Source organism: Chiloscyllium punctatum, chromosome 6 (genome assembly GCF_047496795.1).
Source record: "Chiloscyllium punctatum isolate Juve2018m chromosome 6, sChiPun1.3, whole genome shotgun sequence".
NCBI lineage: Eukaryota > Metazoa > Chordata > Chondrichthyes > Orectolobiformes > Hemiscylliidae > Chiloscyllium > Chiloscyllium punctatum.
The window spans coordinates 79,219,583-79,236,858 of record NC_092744.1 but is presented as its reverse complement, the minus strand read 5'-3'; the positions used below and the strand labels follow the sequence as shown (position 1 = coordinate 79,236,858).

The 17,276-nt window shown below is 44.2% G+C and overlaps 1 protein-coding gene across 2 annotated transcripts in view; it reads right to left on the bottom strand.

The window, feature by feature from the left end:
• The window catches only part of LOC140479122 (glypican-5-like), a 578,521-nt gene that overhangs the window by 313,744 nt on the left and 247,501 nt on the right, over positions 1–17,276 (bottom strand). For both annotated transcript variants that reach the window (XM_072573060.1, XM_072573062.1), the window contains exon 4: positions 5,909–6,042. In XM_072573060.1, coding sequence (XP_072429161.1) covers positions 5,909–6,042 — 134 coding nt within the window. The remainder of the gene's footprint in view (positions 1–5,908; positions 6,043–17,276) is intronic.

Sequence of the window (17,276 nt, the reverse complement as noted above, 5' to 3'; positions counted from 1 at the left end):
GGACAACAGGGACCCGGTAGGTGAGGTGCACCTAGATTTCCAAAAGACTTTCGAATTGGTGATACACAAAAGGCTGATGCATAAGATAAAGATGCATGGTGTTAGGGTAATGTATTAGCATGGATAGAGGATTGGTTAACTAACAGGAAGCAAAGAGTGGGAATAAATGAGTATTTTTCTGGTGATCAGTGACTAGAGGTGTGCCTCAGGGATCAGTGTTGGGACTGTAGTAGTTCATAATTTACATATGTGTCAAAGTTTTCGGATGGCACAAAGATGAGTGGGAGAACAAAGTGTGCAGTGGACTCTGAAACTTTGCAAAGGGACATAGATAGTTTAAGTGAGTGGGCAAAGGTCTGGCAGATGGAGTACAATGTTAATAAATGTGAAGACATCCAATTTGGTAGAAATAACAGTAAAAAGGACTATTACTTGAATGGTAAAAAGTTGCAGCATGCTACTCTGCAGTGGGCCCTGGGTGTCCTTGTGCATGAATCACAGAGTGTTGGTCTGCAGGTACAACAGGTAATTAGGAAAGGCAAATGGAATTTTGTCCTTCATTGTTAAACAGATTGAATTTAAAAATGGGGAGGCTATGTTGCCGCTGTATAGGGTACTAGTGAGGCCATACCTGGAGTTTTGGTCTCCTTACTTGAGAAAAGATGTACTGACACTAGACATGGTGCAGAGGAAGTTTACTGGGTTGATTCTGGAGTTGAAGGGGGTTGGTTTATGAGGAGAGACTGAGTAGATTGGGACTATATTCATTGGAATTTAGAAGAATGTGGAGGGATCTTGTAGAAACAAAATTATAAAGGGAACAGGTAAGATAGAAGTAGAGAGGAGGTTTCCAATCATGCATGAATCTTGGACAAGAGGGCATAACCTCAAAATTAGAGGGAGTAGATTTAGGACTGAATTGAGAAGGAACTTCTTCACCCAGAGGGTTGTGAATCTGTGGAATTCCCTGCCCAGTGAAGTAGCTGGGGCTTCCTCATTGAATGCTTTCAAAACTGAGATAGACAATTTTTTGAACAGTAAAGGAATTAAGAGTTATGGTGAGAGGGCGGGTAAGTGGGGCTTAGGCCACAAAAAAGATCAGCCGTGATCTTATTGAGTGGTGGAGCAGGCTCAAAGGGCCAGACGGCCTACTCCTGGTTCTTATGTTAACACCGTGATTAAAAAACTGCTGAACTGCTTATTGCAGGCTGAGCTGCAACAGTGGTGATGGAGGATTCATGTTTTAATAGGATAGGATATAAAAACATCATTCATTCACCACAACACACAAACATTCCACCAAAACAGCTGGAAAACCTTCGGTTTACAGGAAAGCTGATTGTACTAGCTCTCATTTTAAGACAATAAAGCATGAAAGCATAATCAACATTCCAAGCTACGCATAAAATCACAGCATAACATATCACAGCAGGAAGCCATTCTGTTTTTCCTGAGCTGGCTCTTCATTGTTAAAGGTCACCTGGCACAATTTGAAGATGAGCTCAGAATTCTCCCAGAGTCATTGCATCATACAGCTTTCTACATTCTCACCTAAATCATTTTATGTATGACAAACAAAAGGTGACCTCGCACCAATCCCTATGGAACACCACTGGTCATTGGCCTCCAGTCCAAAAAACAACCCTCCTCCACCACCCTCTGTATCTTGCCATCAAACCAATGTTGTATCAAATTGGCAAGCTCTACCCAAATCCCATGTGATTTAACTTTACTGATTAGTCTACCGTGTGGAACCTTGTCAAAGGCTTTACTAAAGTCCAAGTAAATAAAGTTTACCACTCTGCCATCGTCAACCTTCTTAGTTACTTACTCAAAAAGCTCAATCATGCTTGAGAGACACAATTTCACTCGCACAAAACTATGCTGACTATCCCTAATCATTCCTTGCCTTGCCAAACGCAGGCAAATCCAATCTTTCAGGATCAGAGTCATAGTGATGTACAGCACAAAAACAGACCATTCGGTCCAACTCGTCCATGCCGACCAGATATCGCAACCCAAATCACGTCCCACGTGCCAGCACCCAGCCCATAATCCTCCGAACCCATCCAGGTGTCTTTTAAATGTTGCAATTGTACCAGCCTCCACTACTTCCTTTGGCAGTTCATTCCATAACGTATCACTCTGCATAAAAAAGTAGCCCCTTAGGTCTCTTTTATATCTTTCCCCTCTCACCCTAAATCTATGCCCTCTAGTTCTGGACTCCTCCACCCCAGGGAAAGACTTTGTCTATCTATCCTATCCATGCCCCTCATGAATTTATAAACCTCAGCCTCCAACGCTCCAAGGAAAACAGCTCCAGCCTATTCAGCCTCTCCCTATAGCTCATGTCCTCCAACCCTGGCAACATGCTTGCAAATCTTTTCTGAGCCCTTTCAAGTTTCACTTCCAACAACATAACCACCACCTAAGTCAGGCTTTCAGCTTTACAGTCCCCAGGGAAATTGGGAAATTGCTGTGGAGAATATTCTCCCATCAACCATGAAAGACAGCAGACTGACTGACTGGTACCTGATTTCACATATACTTGTATGCTGTCCCAGTATGCCAGTCTTACAACAAGATATACCACATACAGTCATCCCTCTGTATCTGCAAGGGTTCCATTCCTGTAAAAGCCCACAAGTGATGAATTTGCAAGCGCAAATATAATAAGTTATGGTAAAAATCGTGTCCAATTCTCTGACCCCAAATTTATGACATTTTGCTATTACTTTTAGATTATTGGCAAGCTCTCCCTGAATCACGTGTGATTTAACTTTACCAATTAGTCTACTGTGTGGAACCTTATCAAAGGCTTTATTCAAGTCCAAGTAAATTATGTCTACCATTCTGCCCACATCAATAAACACAAAAACATCTGAAGTAAAAGTTAATACCAATACAATAAAACAATTGCACAGTAACTTAGCAGTAAAGGCAAGAAGTTCTATGAACCAGGACCAGGTGTTGTTGAAGGAGGTGATAGATGGTTACAACTGGATTGGGGGGAGGAGGAGGACAGTGCAGATGTGATTTCCTCCCAGCCACAATTCCCCAAATGATTAGCCATCCTCCTCTACCTCCATCTAGTGGCCAGCCTCAACTTGTTCATCCTCCTGAGCACCTATGCCCTTGCTCTTGGAGGGTTGAAGGGGAAGAGCTGAGTAAAGGAACAGGTCAAGATAGCGAGATTGCCACATATGGTGAATGATGTTGTGGTTAGGTGAGTTTTGCTCGCAGATTCTGATTGATTGGTTACTCATCGGCAAAATCGCGATTCGTGAATTGGTGGTTACGGAGGAATGACTATAACAACCTTAATGCAACAAAACAACTCAAGTCCCTTGTCAAAATGCGTGGTGCTCGAAAGGCACAGCAGGTCAGGCAGCATCCAAGGAGCAGGAAAGTCAACGTTTCAAGCATAAGCTCTTCATCAGGAATTGGGGCGGGGGGAGGGGGTGGGTGGTATGGCTGCCCAAGGGGGCTGCGAGATAAATGGGAGAGGTTGGGGCTGGGGAAAGGTAGCTGGGAATGTGATAGATAGATGAAGGTGGGAGGGTAATGGTTATAGGTTGGAGAGGAGGGTGGAGTGGGGAAGTGGGAAGGAAGATGGACAGGTGGGACAGTTCAAGAGGGTGATGCCGAGTTGGAGGATTGCATCTGTGACAAAGTGGGGTGAGGGGAAATGAGGAAACTGTTGAAACCAATGTTGGTCCCATGTGGTTGGAGGGCCCCAAGGCAGAAGATGAGGTGTTCTTCCTCCAGGCGTCAGGTGGCTAGAGTTGGCGTTGGAGGAGGCCAAGGACTTGCATGTCCTCGGCAGAGTGGGAGGGAGTGTTGAAGCATCTGCAGTCCTCACTTTCTCCAACTCAAGGCCCTTGACGGGATCAATGTCAAAGCGTAACACTGAGAATATATAGGTCCACAGCCAGGTCAAAAAGAAGTGCCTCAATGGACAAAACTGATGCAGTGAGGCCAAGAAATGTTGAAAGTGTGTTCATATCTTAGGGCCTCAGCATTTTAGGGCAATGATCAGAAGCAATGGCTTCACGTCTTCGCATTTTTTAAATGAAAACTGGGCAACAGCATTGGAGTCAGACGAGCTGGTGGTGAGGCAGGGTGCAGCACTATTAATGTGCATGTGAAAACTAATGCTTTACCTTTGCGTGATGTCGCCAGGTAAAGTATGTAGATTAGAAATAAGTGAGGGTCAAGGAATGATCCTTGTGGGACACCAGAGGTAATGGTGCTGGAGCAGGAAGTGAAGGCATTACCATTTAACCTCTGGTTATGGCTGTTCAGATAACAAGGCAAATCAGGTGAATGCAGGAAGACTATGGAGAGGCATGGCAAGGAATTTAGCAAAGAAAGCGAAGTTGGAGGTGGGACCATTAATTGCAGGAATAGTAGAGTCAAGGGTTGGATGTTTTGAGGGAGGGGTCAATAAGAGTGGATTTACAGTAGAGAGGAACAATGTCTGAAAGGTACAAAAGAGTGGGACCCAGGAAGAAGAAGGCACCCACTTGACAACAGTCCGAGTTCTTCAGAGAACATATACTGTATGGGGCACTTTGAAATGGGCACATGAGGGTTGGTGGAATATCCCACTGTTATGACATAAAAATCGGGAGAGCTCTTGGCAGTTTTCTTGCGTCCTGATGAAGATGGTACTTGCTGTTATCGATTTCCACATGTGCAAGTGAATAGCTAATCTATGAACTTTGACCTTGAATAGTGGCAGCCTCCTTGGTCATGGGGGATATCAGAACTGAATCGGATTTAGTGTCCACACAACAACCTTGAACAAGCAGCTACATAAGATCATGGATGACAGATCACTGTCAAGTTCGAGATTAATGATTAAGAGCAAGAACTGTCCATTGTTTTCCCTCCCAACTCAAAGACACTGGGACAATCGGACCTCTCCTGTTAGAATCCCACCGAGTATCATCAAAAATGTACAACCTCAAAACAAGGGGCCAACCCTGGGATTTTTTTAATGCAAGCCCTCAACTCATCATGGTTTCCAATATAGGAACCATGCAGGATTTACAACACAGAAGAGCAATCAAGCTTATTCCCACCTTCCTGCACTAGACACACTGCCCTACAAGTCACTGATTTTCAGCCAACATCCAGGTTCTAGTTCTATATGGTGAGAGTTTCTGCCTTGACCATTCTCTGGGTGAAAAACTGTCTCATCTCCCTTCTATCAGTTGCTTTAATCAGTTGGTCCCTATTTATCTTGGAGGCTTCCATCTTATATATCTGAAATAATATATTTCTTATCCCAAGGCAAACAGCCAAGCCTATTCAATCTTCCTTATTTTCACAATTCTCCAGTCCAAGTGACATCCTCATAAGTCTCACTTGCATCCTTACCAGTGCAAATAGATTTTTCTTGTTGTGACCAGAACCGCACATAGTAGCTTTATGAGTGTTGCATTGAGTTCTAGCATAATTGCTTACAGGGCAGCTTTCCCTGTTTTGGCACTTTCCAAGGTGGCACAGAGCACCTTTGTACCATTGCACTGTGGCACACATGGGCATTTGGCTGAAACTGTGGATCTCATAGTCTTACTATGTGAGGTACCACCTGACGCATCCCCCAAAGAGAAGGACAAGTGAGAATGATACATAAGCACTTCTGCAGCCGTGCCAACAGGCTGAGCAATATTTGGGATCTAACTAGCCTAGTCCACCAAGAGATGCACAACCACTTCCCCGTTCCAAAAGCTTGCAATTTCAAACAAACCTGTCGAACTATAACCTGGTATTGTATACTTCTGACTTTATCCACTCCAATCCAACATGGGCACCTCTACATCATGGCATTCAAGGGATGTCAAGGAACGGGAAAGTACACTGCTTTGTTAAGACTCCACCGGCAGTAGAGTGCCCTTACCTTCTTCTCTGGGCCAGGGTGCCGAATGGGGTCACAGCCTGGGGTTGGAAGCTGGGCATGACCAGGATCTGCGCTGTATTTTCCTGTGATGTAGCTATTGCTCGCTCTTGGGGCTGGTCACAAACTTTACCCACCTACAACACAAAAGCACACATGAGCATTCAGTTCCTTTTTGCAAATAGAGAGAGATATTCATTGTAAGTGGTGTAAGGATGCAAAGCAACAGGAGTCTCGTTGTTGAGCGTAACATCGCCATGGTTCTTAACACTGCCATTTTCCAACTCAGTCAGAAAAAACAGAGTGACCATGAGGGACATCATAAACCCCACAGTATTAAAAAGAACAACTGCACAAATACCAAGGTGCTGGTAAACTGCTGCTAACTCTGCTTCCAGACTCTGCCCAGATAAACTTCCCACTCCTTTAACATTCAATTATCCACTGTGAATGCTGTTGAGTTACACTTTGGATCCCGTAGCGATAAATGCTACAAATGACCACACTTTCATGCCTTACAAACTGGTGGTCAACAGGCCAGCAGATGACCACTGAAAGAAATTGGAATTAAACTACAAACTTAGCAGAAATAAGGAACATCGTAAGCTCCTTCCAAGGGAAGGGGAACCACTAGGAGGAAGAATAAGTTGAGGAGGTGGGTTTAGAGGAGTTTTATAGAGAGGGTGAGGGATGCAGAGGCAGAAGAGTTTACAAAAGATGTCTACAGAAAGAACCAAAGCTGCAGAAAGACCTGACTGGGATCAAAAAGGATGGGAAATGCACAGGTGACTGGACACAAAGAACTGGGATATTTGAGGGGAGATATAGCCCACAAGCTGCCTTAATGCACCAATAAGATTCTTTCACATTCTCTTGAATATCTATGTTCATTGACAGCTCCGCAAACAATGACATTAGCCCTCTGCAAACCAGCTGCACAATTATTCGTATATAAGCCTCAAAGATTAGTTCTGGCAGGCTATGGGACTCGGAGTTGCATTATTATATAGGTTAGTCCCAATTTCAATACACACCAACACCTTGTATCTCCCAACGTTAGTCTGAGGACAGTGACTGGGGGAAAGTATATCAGCAAGCTCATCCATTCCTATCAGAGCGGTGGAGAACCCACTCCAGCACCACAATGAAGTCACAAGCTAACTTGGTACAAATTGAGAGAGAAGTGGAGCTTTGTGATTATCTAGAGCCCAGATCCATAATGGACAATCCATTTGCCAACTGAGCCACTCTGGTCCAAACTTTTAAGCCACCATCTCCAACCGTACTTCCTCATTGATGTAGAAAATGAGATGTTCCTTGCTGTTCAGTCTCTTTGATGGACAAAAGCAGCTGTGGTAACATATTGTCTTCACAATGGCCATTTTATGACCCTGTTTTTTTTTCCATTGTGAATGTGAAATAAACACATTTTAGATACATAATCATCATGACCTTTTAGTCACGGAAATCTTGGCAGCCTGATGAAACTACATGATATTTCTGAAACTGGAGGGGCTTTGCTGGAAGGAACACTGTTATCCACAGAAAGTTCTGTCAATGTAAGGTCATGAGTTGCCCTGATTGCGGTCTTCAGGATTCTGAGGAGCAAAATAGTACTCGATTGTTTTTTTTTGCTGCTGAGCAAAAACAAGGCAGCAGGGATGTGAGAAAAATCACAAAAAGAACTTCAAGAAGGTTCGGAACAAAAAAACAATCCTTTGATTGGAGTATTTGCTGCTGCATTCCATTGTTGATACAGAATCCAGCATTTTTTTTTGAAAAGGGAATTCAAAGAAAGAAATGTGACAGGCTGTGCAGAGTGAGCAGCAGACTGCAATTAAACCAAGCAGTCCATTGGAAGGACTGCAAACTGCTGAAGACTTGCCTTGATGGAAGCCCCACAGAGCACTTTATAGCAGTCGCAATCTTAGAAGGGAATTGTCCCCTCGCCTTTCTGCAAAGTGCGCAGGGCTATCAGTTATACCCACCCGGTTTAACATCGCATCCAGAAGTTTCCAAATGTGAAACAGAACTATCCCAATACCACGTGGGAGTGTCAAAGTAGATCACAGACACAAGTCCCTAAAGTGGGATTTGAACTCACAGCCTTCTGGTTCAGAGGTGACAGTACGACCACTGAGCCAAGACTGGCACATTGGTACAAATTATGTAAGTGCAGAGTTCAGCTAGATGTCAGGAGGTATTTCTGCTTGCTGAGCTGGTGACCTCTGCCTTGAGTTGTCAGCATGTGGCTAGTGTCAGTATTTAAAAAAGATTAGTTCCTGCAAATGGAAGATACTGTCAAGGTACAGAAAGTGGCATCGGATTGTTTTCCGCGCTCTACTATCAGCTTGTGTCCTGGGACAGGGGCAGAAATGAGGTGTGTGTGTGTGTGTGTGGGTTATCCTCAAAGGGATGAGTGCTACCCATAGAGTTGTAACTGACAGATTTCAGTCTGAGGTATATGGTAATGGATCTGTTTCCCTGGGCTAGAGCAATCAGAGAGGGTTTCTGTGTCATGTCATTACCTGGTGACCCCTGATAATAGGGTGCTTGGGTAAAGGTAGATAAAGACTGTGAAGGTAGGATCTATGATGACTCTCCCAGGCAAACGGTTCATTCAAACTTTTTATATATTGAACAGCAGATGATTGATCCTCCAAATGCACCCTCCTAGCATGGTTCATTTGAACCTAATTATTCACATCAGGGAACTGCAGGGCAGGCTACCCACAGATTGTTAACCGCTGGGAAGCAATATGCACTCGAACTCCCAAAATATGTCACAGCATGTCAGGCTCCCTTTATAACGGGGAAGCTGTGACCTAGTGGTACCATTGCTGGACTATTAATCCAGGCAATGCTCTGGGGATCCAGGTTCGAATCCTGGCATGGCAGTTGTGGAATGTGAAATTAATAAAACAAAAAAAATCTGGAATTAAGAGTCTAATGATGACTATGAATCCATTGTCAGGAAAAAAACTCATCTGGTTCACTAATGTCCTTTAGGGAAGGAAACTGCCATCCTTACCTGGTCTGGCCTACATGTGACTCCAGATCCACAGCAATGTGGTTGACTCTTAACTGTCCTCTGGGTAATCAGGGACAGGCAATAAATACTAGCCTAGCCAGCGATACCCACATCCTGTGAATGCAAATGAACAATAAATTCGAGGCACTCAGTATCATGTGAACTCTACAAGCCTTTTCCTATTAGCGTTCCCAGGCAGCCAACATGGAATCTGTACAACAGACTGTTGTAGGAGACGAAAACAGCCTAAAAACATCTCATTTGAAATAATTCAATCAACAGAACATTCCAGACAAGGGTTGATTCCATTGCAAAAGTGCTGGCCTTGCCAAAACATACTGTCAGAGCAATCAAAAAGAATGCATTAATGATAATGTCTACAGAACCATGTCAGATCCCATATAGTCCCAGCATCAAAGTTCAAACTGACAAATTCACACAACTAACGAATGCATCAAATGACAATTTATTGACTCGTTATTAGGACAAGGCTGGTACACCATGTGACAGTCAAGTAAATATGAAACACATGTTTTCTCCCTAATTATCGGCTCTGGTTTGAAAAAAAAACTGGCCTCAAGTTTTTGCTGTAATGAGTAGGGCTTACATGCTGGGAGAGGAGCTTTTTGTCAATGGCCTATCATGTGAACAAACTGTTCTTTGCAAACTTAAGATATGGTCACTCACTCACTCATTGGCAGTCCCTCGCAGACGAAGATGATTCTCTTCCACTCAGGGTGAGTCCATAGGTAACTGTCCAGACTGATGCAGCCAATGCAAGCTCTGTTACACTTGGGACAGGTGGTGCTCACGGGAAGGGGTGGGTGGGGCGTCTGTGTGGCAGCATGTTCTTTATTTTGCTTTCACCTGGCTTCCATTTTCCCAAATTTCCAGTCTCGAGGTGCTCGCGCCTGCTCGTCCTCCACTCTGGACAACTTTGGGCCAGTGATTCCCAGGCGTCTGTGGGAACGCCGTACTTTGCCAGTCAATGTGGCGGCTGACATGAGCACCAACAACAGACAGGACAGTACAAACGGGCTGGATTTTGACTTTGGCTTGTTAGCAGCAATGGCGCAGCATGGGAACAACCCAGGAAGCTCCGCTCTGCTCCCTGGGAACCCTGCAGCATCCATGTGTGGTCCTACGCAAACTGCACTTCGATGGAATGGGAGCCTGCAGGATTGATGAAGACTCCAGCACAATCTCAAGCAGTTTTGATCGCCACATCCACACAGTGTTCCTCAGCCTGGGCTTACAAGAAGACTGGCACCCATTCACTCTCAGTGGCCTTGTCTGTTGTCACGTGCACATCGCTCTGAACCCTGGCAAACGCTAGCGAGGTACATTTGAGGGCAGTGGTTTGGCTCAGATCCCGGGAAGGAGCCAACAGTGGAGAAATGAGTGATGGTGCTGACCCTTTACAGCGCTTGATAGTGCACGATCAGCAGGTCCACTGGCCAGGGAGGTGTTTCCAGGCTCTGTCAATATCTGTGAACAATACCCTGATGCAGTACCCTGAGTCTCCTGAGGCGCTGCTGTTCAAACATGTGCGTGTGTTTAGACTCATTGATTTGGAGGGTCGTCATTCTGCCCCGTCATGTCCAAGCCAGCTCCCTACAAGAGCAACTCACTCATGAATCTGAGCTGCCTTTCATGAAGCCCTGCCCCAGATTAACATCCAGTTACATGTTGAAGGCCATGTTTGCATCTGTCCACATCACTCTCCTAGGCGGTGCATTCCAGATCCACACCTCGTTGTGTAACACTGTTTTTCTTCATGACAATTAACTGAAATCGGTGACCCCTGATCTTCAGTGTGTATTCTCGCTAAACTAGCATAAGTTGCAATAACTTCTTTCCCGAAGAAGGGCTTATGCCCGAAACGTCGATTCTCCTGCTCCTCCGATGCTGCCTGGCTTGCTGTGTTTTTCCAGCATCACATTTTTCAACTCTGGTCTCCAGCATCTGCAGTCCTCACTTTCTCCAGGTTGCAATAAACCACCTCCCTGAGGCCACGTGTGCACACATTACAAACATACACCAGCATCTTCAATCGACTCAGAAACATTTACATCACAGATGGAGGCCAATCAGTCCATCATGTCGATATCAGCCAACTTCTCCCAAACTCGCTCACATTTTCAGTTTAAACACTCATTCCAATACTTCTGCACTCGAGTACTGTGTCCAGTTCTGTTCACCCTGCTATAGGAAGGATATTATTAAGCTGGAGATGGTTCAGAAGAGATTTACTGTGTTGCCAGGTATGAAAGGTTTCAGTGGCAAAGAAAGGCTAGTAAGGCTGGGACTCTTTCACGAGGAGGTTAAGAGATGACTTTATAGAGGTTTATAAACTCGAGGGATATAGATAGTGTCAATGATAGTGGCTTTTCCTTACGGGGATTTCAAGACTCTGCGGGATATTTTTAAGATCAGAGGAGAGACATTTAAAAAAGGCATGGGGGGGAGCAATATTTTTACACAGAGGGTGGTTTTCGTGTGGAATTAACCTCCTCAGGAAGTGGTGGATGTGGGCACGAGGACAACATTTAAAAGACACAATTACAATGTTTAAAATGCACTTAGATAAGTACATGAATAGGAAAGGTTTGAAGGGGCATGGGCCAGGAGCAGGCAAGCAGGACTAGTTTAGTTTGGGATTATGTTCGGGTTAAACTGAAGGGTCTGTTTCCATGCTGTATGACTCTATGCAAATAAAACATTGCACAGAGATCCCAGGCTCTGACTGCTGCCCAGTGATTCTGGGGAGCATTGCAAGGTCCTTCTGTAAATACAGGCTGAGTTCTGACAACCCATATGGAAGTAAGGCCTGCTAACATTTAAGCAGCATTCAGCCTATTCACTTGCATTGCTGTAGCCTCCAGAGCTATTAGCCCAGTGCTGGAAAATGCGATTCGAGCAGTTAGATCTTTGTTGGCTGACATCGACATGATGGACTGATTGGCCTCCATCTGTGCTGTAAACCTTTGAGTCGATTTAAGAAGCTGGTGTACGTTTGTGATGTGTGCCTCAGGAAACTGGAGATGAGAAAAGAGGTGCTTCGAAAATCAAGCTGGCCATTGATATCCATTCAAGATCTGTGGTGGGAATCACTTCCTTAAATGGTCTAAGATGTCAACTCCCATTGCCTTGACTAACTGACTAACAAGCCCCACCTAACAAGCAGGTTAGGTAAATAGGCCATGCTAAATTGCCCATAGTGTTAGGTGAAGGGGTAAATGTAGGGGAATGGTTCTGGGTGGGTTACTCTTCGGAGGATCGGTGTGGACTTGTTGGGCCAAAGGGCCTGTTTCCACACTGTAGGGAATCTAATCTAATCTGAAAACAATATACCCTTCATATCCTATAGTAGATTTCTCTCTGTCGTATGTCCCAAAGGTGAACCAGCAGGTACTTTATACCACAGTAGATGAAAATGAGCAAACAATGGCATCGATAGTGGTTTCTTTGTACACAGCAGCACAGCTTGTATTGTACAGTACAGCCCCCACTGTGATGATCAAAGGTTTTCAACAGTATGATAGAAAAGTGCCTCTCTGAATATGCCGACATGAGAACTGCTCATTGTTTTGGGTCCCTGACAGTCAACAGTCTCCTGCCCCCTGATGCACAACCCATCATGGAAAGCAAAGGTTTTTGTTAAACAGAACACAGACTTTTGCACAACTCATGCTCAATCTGGATTTGCCAAAAAAGACATATCTGCATGGGAAACATTTAAAACGCTGTGTATCTTGCTATTGAAGAAGCTGGCTTGCTGAGCAGACTGACCTTCCCTCAGTGCTTGCTTTCTTAGATTTTTAGATTTATATTTTATTGACACTTCTATTCAAGTGCTGAAGTACAGGAGTACAGTGAAAGGTGTATAATGCCACCACACACAATGTGGTGTGTGGGTACAAAAGTTGCTAGTTACAAAAAAAACTGAAGAACCAAGTAGGGTAGGAAGTACAGACTTAAAAAGTGAAGCATTACTTCATAGGATAAGTAGAAAAATAAGGAAATAAGGTAATAGTTAACATTAAAGTCTTTCTCAATTTAAATTAGGAAAATTTTATGTTTATGTGAAATCTCCCTGCGCAAAATGTGCTACAAACTGTGTGAATATTACATCCAAGAGTTTATTCAAGTACTCGTATGGCTTCAGTACAGCTGAAATGGTTGGATCATCCAATTTTATGCCTCCAGACTGAAGATACTGCATAACACTTGAAAAAGGTTTATAAATCTCCATCAACTCAGACTTAATATGCAGCTTGGCAGATATTGGCTTCCATTGAGCACAGATTGGCCATCAAAGCGGTTCCTTCCCGTTGAGTGTTTACACAACTGCCAAGCCTGCAATGTAAATCACGGCTGCAAAGTCCATGTGAACATGTCATTGTGCGATTCAGAAAAATGAAGAATCCAATTCTTTATACAAACAGAGGGCAAGGGCCAAAAGTCTGGGAAATTGTGATAGTTCTTTCATGCCTTGCTGTCAAAGAATCTGAGTGTCTCTTGGCGTGGTGGGGCGGCACGGTGGCTCAGTGGTTAGCACTGCTGCCTTACAGTGCCTGGGACCCAGGTTCAACCCCAGCCTCGGGTGACTGTCTGTGTGGAGTTTGCACGTTCTCCCCGTGTCTGTGCTGGTTTCCTCTGGGTGCTCTGGTTTCCTTCCACAATCCAAAGAAAATATGTGCAGGCCAGGTGAATTGGTCATGCTAAATTGCCCATAGTGTGAAGGTCATTAGTCAGGGGTAAATATAGGGTAGGGGAACGGGTCTGGGTGGGTTACCCTGCAGAGGGTTGGTGTGGACTTGTTGGGCCGAAGGGCCTGTTTCCAATTTGTAGGGAATCTAATCACCAGAGTCTGCACCCCACCATGGAAGGTCCAGCAAACTCAAAGCAGCTTTGCCAATCCTCTCGGACTTAATTTTCAGAATGTTAGTGAGTGTAACCCAGGAGGCAAATCACACAGGCATTTCATAGAATCCCTAGTGTGGAAACAGGCCCTACGGCCCAACAAGTCCACACTGACCCTCTGAAGTCTATCCTACCCAAACCCATTCCCCTATCCTATATTTACCCCTGAGTAATACTCCTAAGCTACACATCCTACAACACTATGGGCAATTTAGCGTGGCTCATTCAACTGGCCTGCACACCTTTGGGTTTTGGGAGCAAACCAGAGCAAACCCACACATACACGGGGTGGGGGGCGGGGTGTTGGGGGGAATGTGCAAACTCCATACAGACAGTCACCTGAGGCTGGAATCGAACCCAGGTCCCTGGCACTGTGAGGCAGCAGTGCTAACCACTCAACCACCGTGCCAGTTATAAAATTGTTGGATGGGAACGAAAGGCTATTGGGGTAGAAATCAGAATTATCAAATCGTGTGAAGAGCAGCGTATTTTCTCTCTGATTGGCACAGGTACCTGGGTGGACTGCAACAAGGGAAATCGCAAGTGATCAACAGGGCAAGTGTTGGGCAGGAAGCAGGTGGTAAAGTAATACCTGGTCCAGCATGGGGCAAGGAACAGTGGCTCAGTGGTTAGCACTGCTGCCTCACAGCGTCAGGGATTCAGGTTCAGTTCCAGCTTCAGTCAACTGTCTGTGTGGAGTTTACACACTCTCCCTGCATCTGCATGGGCTTCCTCCCACAGTCCAAAGATGTGCAAGTTAGGTGGATTGGCCATGCTAAATTGCCCATAGAGTTCAGGGATGTGCAGTCTTGCTGGGTTAGCCATGGGAATTGCAGGGTTACAGGGATGAAGTTGGTCTGGGTAGGATGCTCTTTGGAGGATCGGTGTGGGCTGAATGGCCTACTTCCACAATGTAAGGATTTTATGAGAGCAGAATCCTGAAGACTGCAGGACATACTTCACTTCTATTTTCACTGCACCAGCAATGGTGCCATTTTAACCAGGGTCTGTTACCTCTTGTTCATCTCACTGTCCTTGGTCCAGGGAAATGACCAATGCTGCTTTTCAGCTTCAGTAGTTGTGACGTGCCCACACACCACTCACCCCCCCTCCCCCCCCAAGAAAAAGTCACTTCCTCCTGCAAGCCCATTCTGAGATTCACATTATGTTCCCTCGTGTAAATGCACTGTTGCAGTCAGACACAAATTTCTTGTGCAAAAACACCACACTCTCACTGAGATCCTTTGTGGAAAAGCAGCACGGTTCTTCCTTGTTTCAATGATTCTCCCAGTCTTGCGATGTCACACAAAGAGTAACAGCTTGTTAAGACCTAGGGCAAACCCCAAGCTTGGCAAGACATTGCAAATGGATCCATAACACTGGCCAAAACTTTAATCTAAGAGAAATGTAGTGAAAATATGCAGGCATTTACCCAGGCAGTAAATTAACATTTATAATTTGTAACCTTCTGCTGGCAACTGATCCAGTTGCTCCAACTAACATCTAACCAACTTGTCTTTATTTTGTTTTCATTTATTTGTAAAGTGAATGCCTGAATATTTAATTAGCTTGGAAAGACAATTGGAGAATGGAACAGACAATGGGAGACACGGAATACAATGGGCAAATTCTCATATTATGAAAGACATAAGAGGAGAATGTTGTATGAATAATTCTGATATAAGTGAAATGAAGAAGAATAGTGTAATAGTCAGAAATTATGCATTAGGTTTGAGAAGAAAAGGGAAAACTCAATGATGTAAAGTAATTAAACCGAGACAGGAAGAATTAAAGTGTAAGCAAAGTATTAAATATGAATGCATGGAGTATACCAAACCAATGAACAAGTAGTAGATCAAATTTAACTCAGAAGGTATTAAATATTTTTCTATCACAAGACATGGTGCAAAGCTGCCAAGTGAGAAAGCTAAATATACCATGTAACGAATGCAACAGAAAGACAGGAAATAAGTGTGGGGGTAAAGTGTGAGGAGAGGGAGCAAGTAGCTTTGCTAATGAAGGATGAAACCATTACAATGGTAAGGGGAGATATAAGCAAGCATTGGAGACTTTATTGATTGAGTTTAGAAGATTAGATTAGATTCCATACAGTGCGGAAACAGGCCCTTCGGCCCAACAAGTCCACACCGACTCTGCGGACAGCAACCCACCCAGACCCATTTCCCTCCAACTAATGCACCTCACACAATGGGCAATTTAGCATGGCCAATTCACCTGACCTGCACATCACTGGACTGTGGGAGGAAACCCACACAGACACGGGAGAATGTGCAAACTCCACAGAGACAGTTGCCTGAGGCTGGAAACAAAACTGGGACCCTGGTGCTGTGAGGCAGCAGTGCTAACCACTGAGCCACCACGCTCAGGAAAGGATCTACAGCTGTAGTGGGAGTTGTGCACAGACTCACTGTGTATCCCCAAAGTTGTAGGACATATTAACACAGACGTTCGACAAGTTGGGGTAAAGGCAGAGTGAATTCACTGGGGGCTTTGAACTTCCATGCAGATAAGCAAATAAAATGAAATCAGCAAGGTAGCAAAGCTTTATGGTGCATTCAGATTAATTTTCTGTAACACATATGTCGAAGACTAAGTAGGTGTGGGGAGAGGGAGTGCTAACTTTTACCGATATAATCGTGACCAGTGAGCCAAACTTAACTAATGGAGCCCGTCCTGATAAAGGGCTTTTGCCCGAAACGTTGATTTTCCTGCTCCTTGGATGCTGCCTGACCTGCTGTGTTTTTCTAGCACCACTCTAATCTTGACTCTGATCTCCAGCATCTGCAGTATCCACTTCTGCCAAACTTAACTAACAGCCTCATGGTATGCAAACATTTATCTAAAATCTAAATAGTGGTTCAAAATTGTGTTTGAGAGGGAACAATGTGAAGCAGTTAAGTAAATTGAAACTTGTGAACGGGTAAAATGACAGAGCAGTGGGAGATGTTCAAATGAAATGTAATAATATGTGTTATATCAGTATATATCTCAAAGGGGCAAGCAATATGAATGCCAAAAAACAGCAGCCAGATTAAGTAAGGCAAGGTATACCACAGAACGAAATGAGGAAGCATACATGAATGCAAAACGAAACAGCTCTTGGTGAATGGAGAAAGCAGCAAGAGGTGATAAAGGAATTAAAGCTGTGTGAGGTATGAAAAGAAATGTGCAAAGGTATCCTAATCAAAAAATAAAACTCATTTGTAATTACAAATGGAATATGGTGGTCATTAAGAAAAATATGGCAGCCTCAAGAACTAACATTCTGGATACTTTCAATAAAAATAAGGAGTTAACAAGTATGGTATATGGCATTACGATGACATAGGTAGTGTGCACAGACCCCTTCTTAATTACAAAATGTGTTTTTCTTTTAAAAGGACTATTACAGAA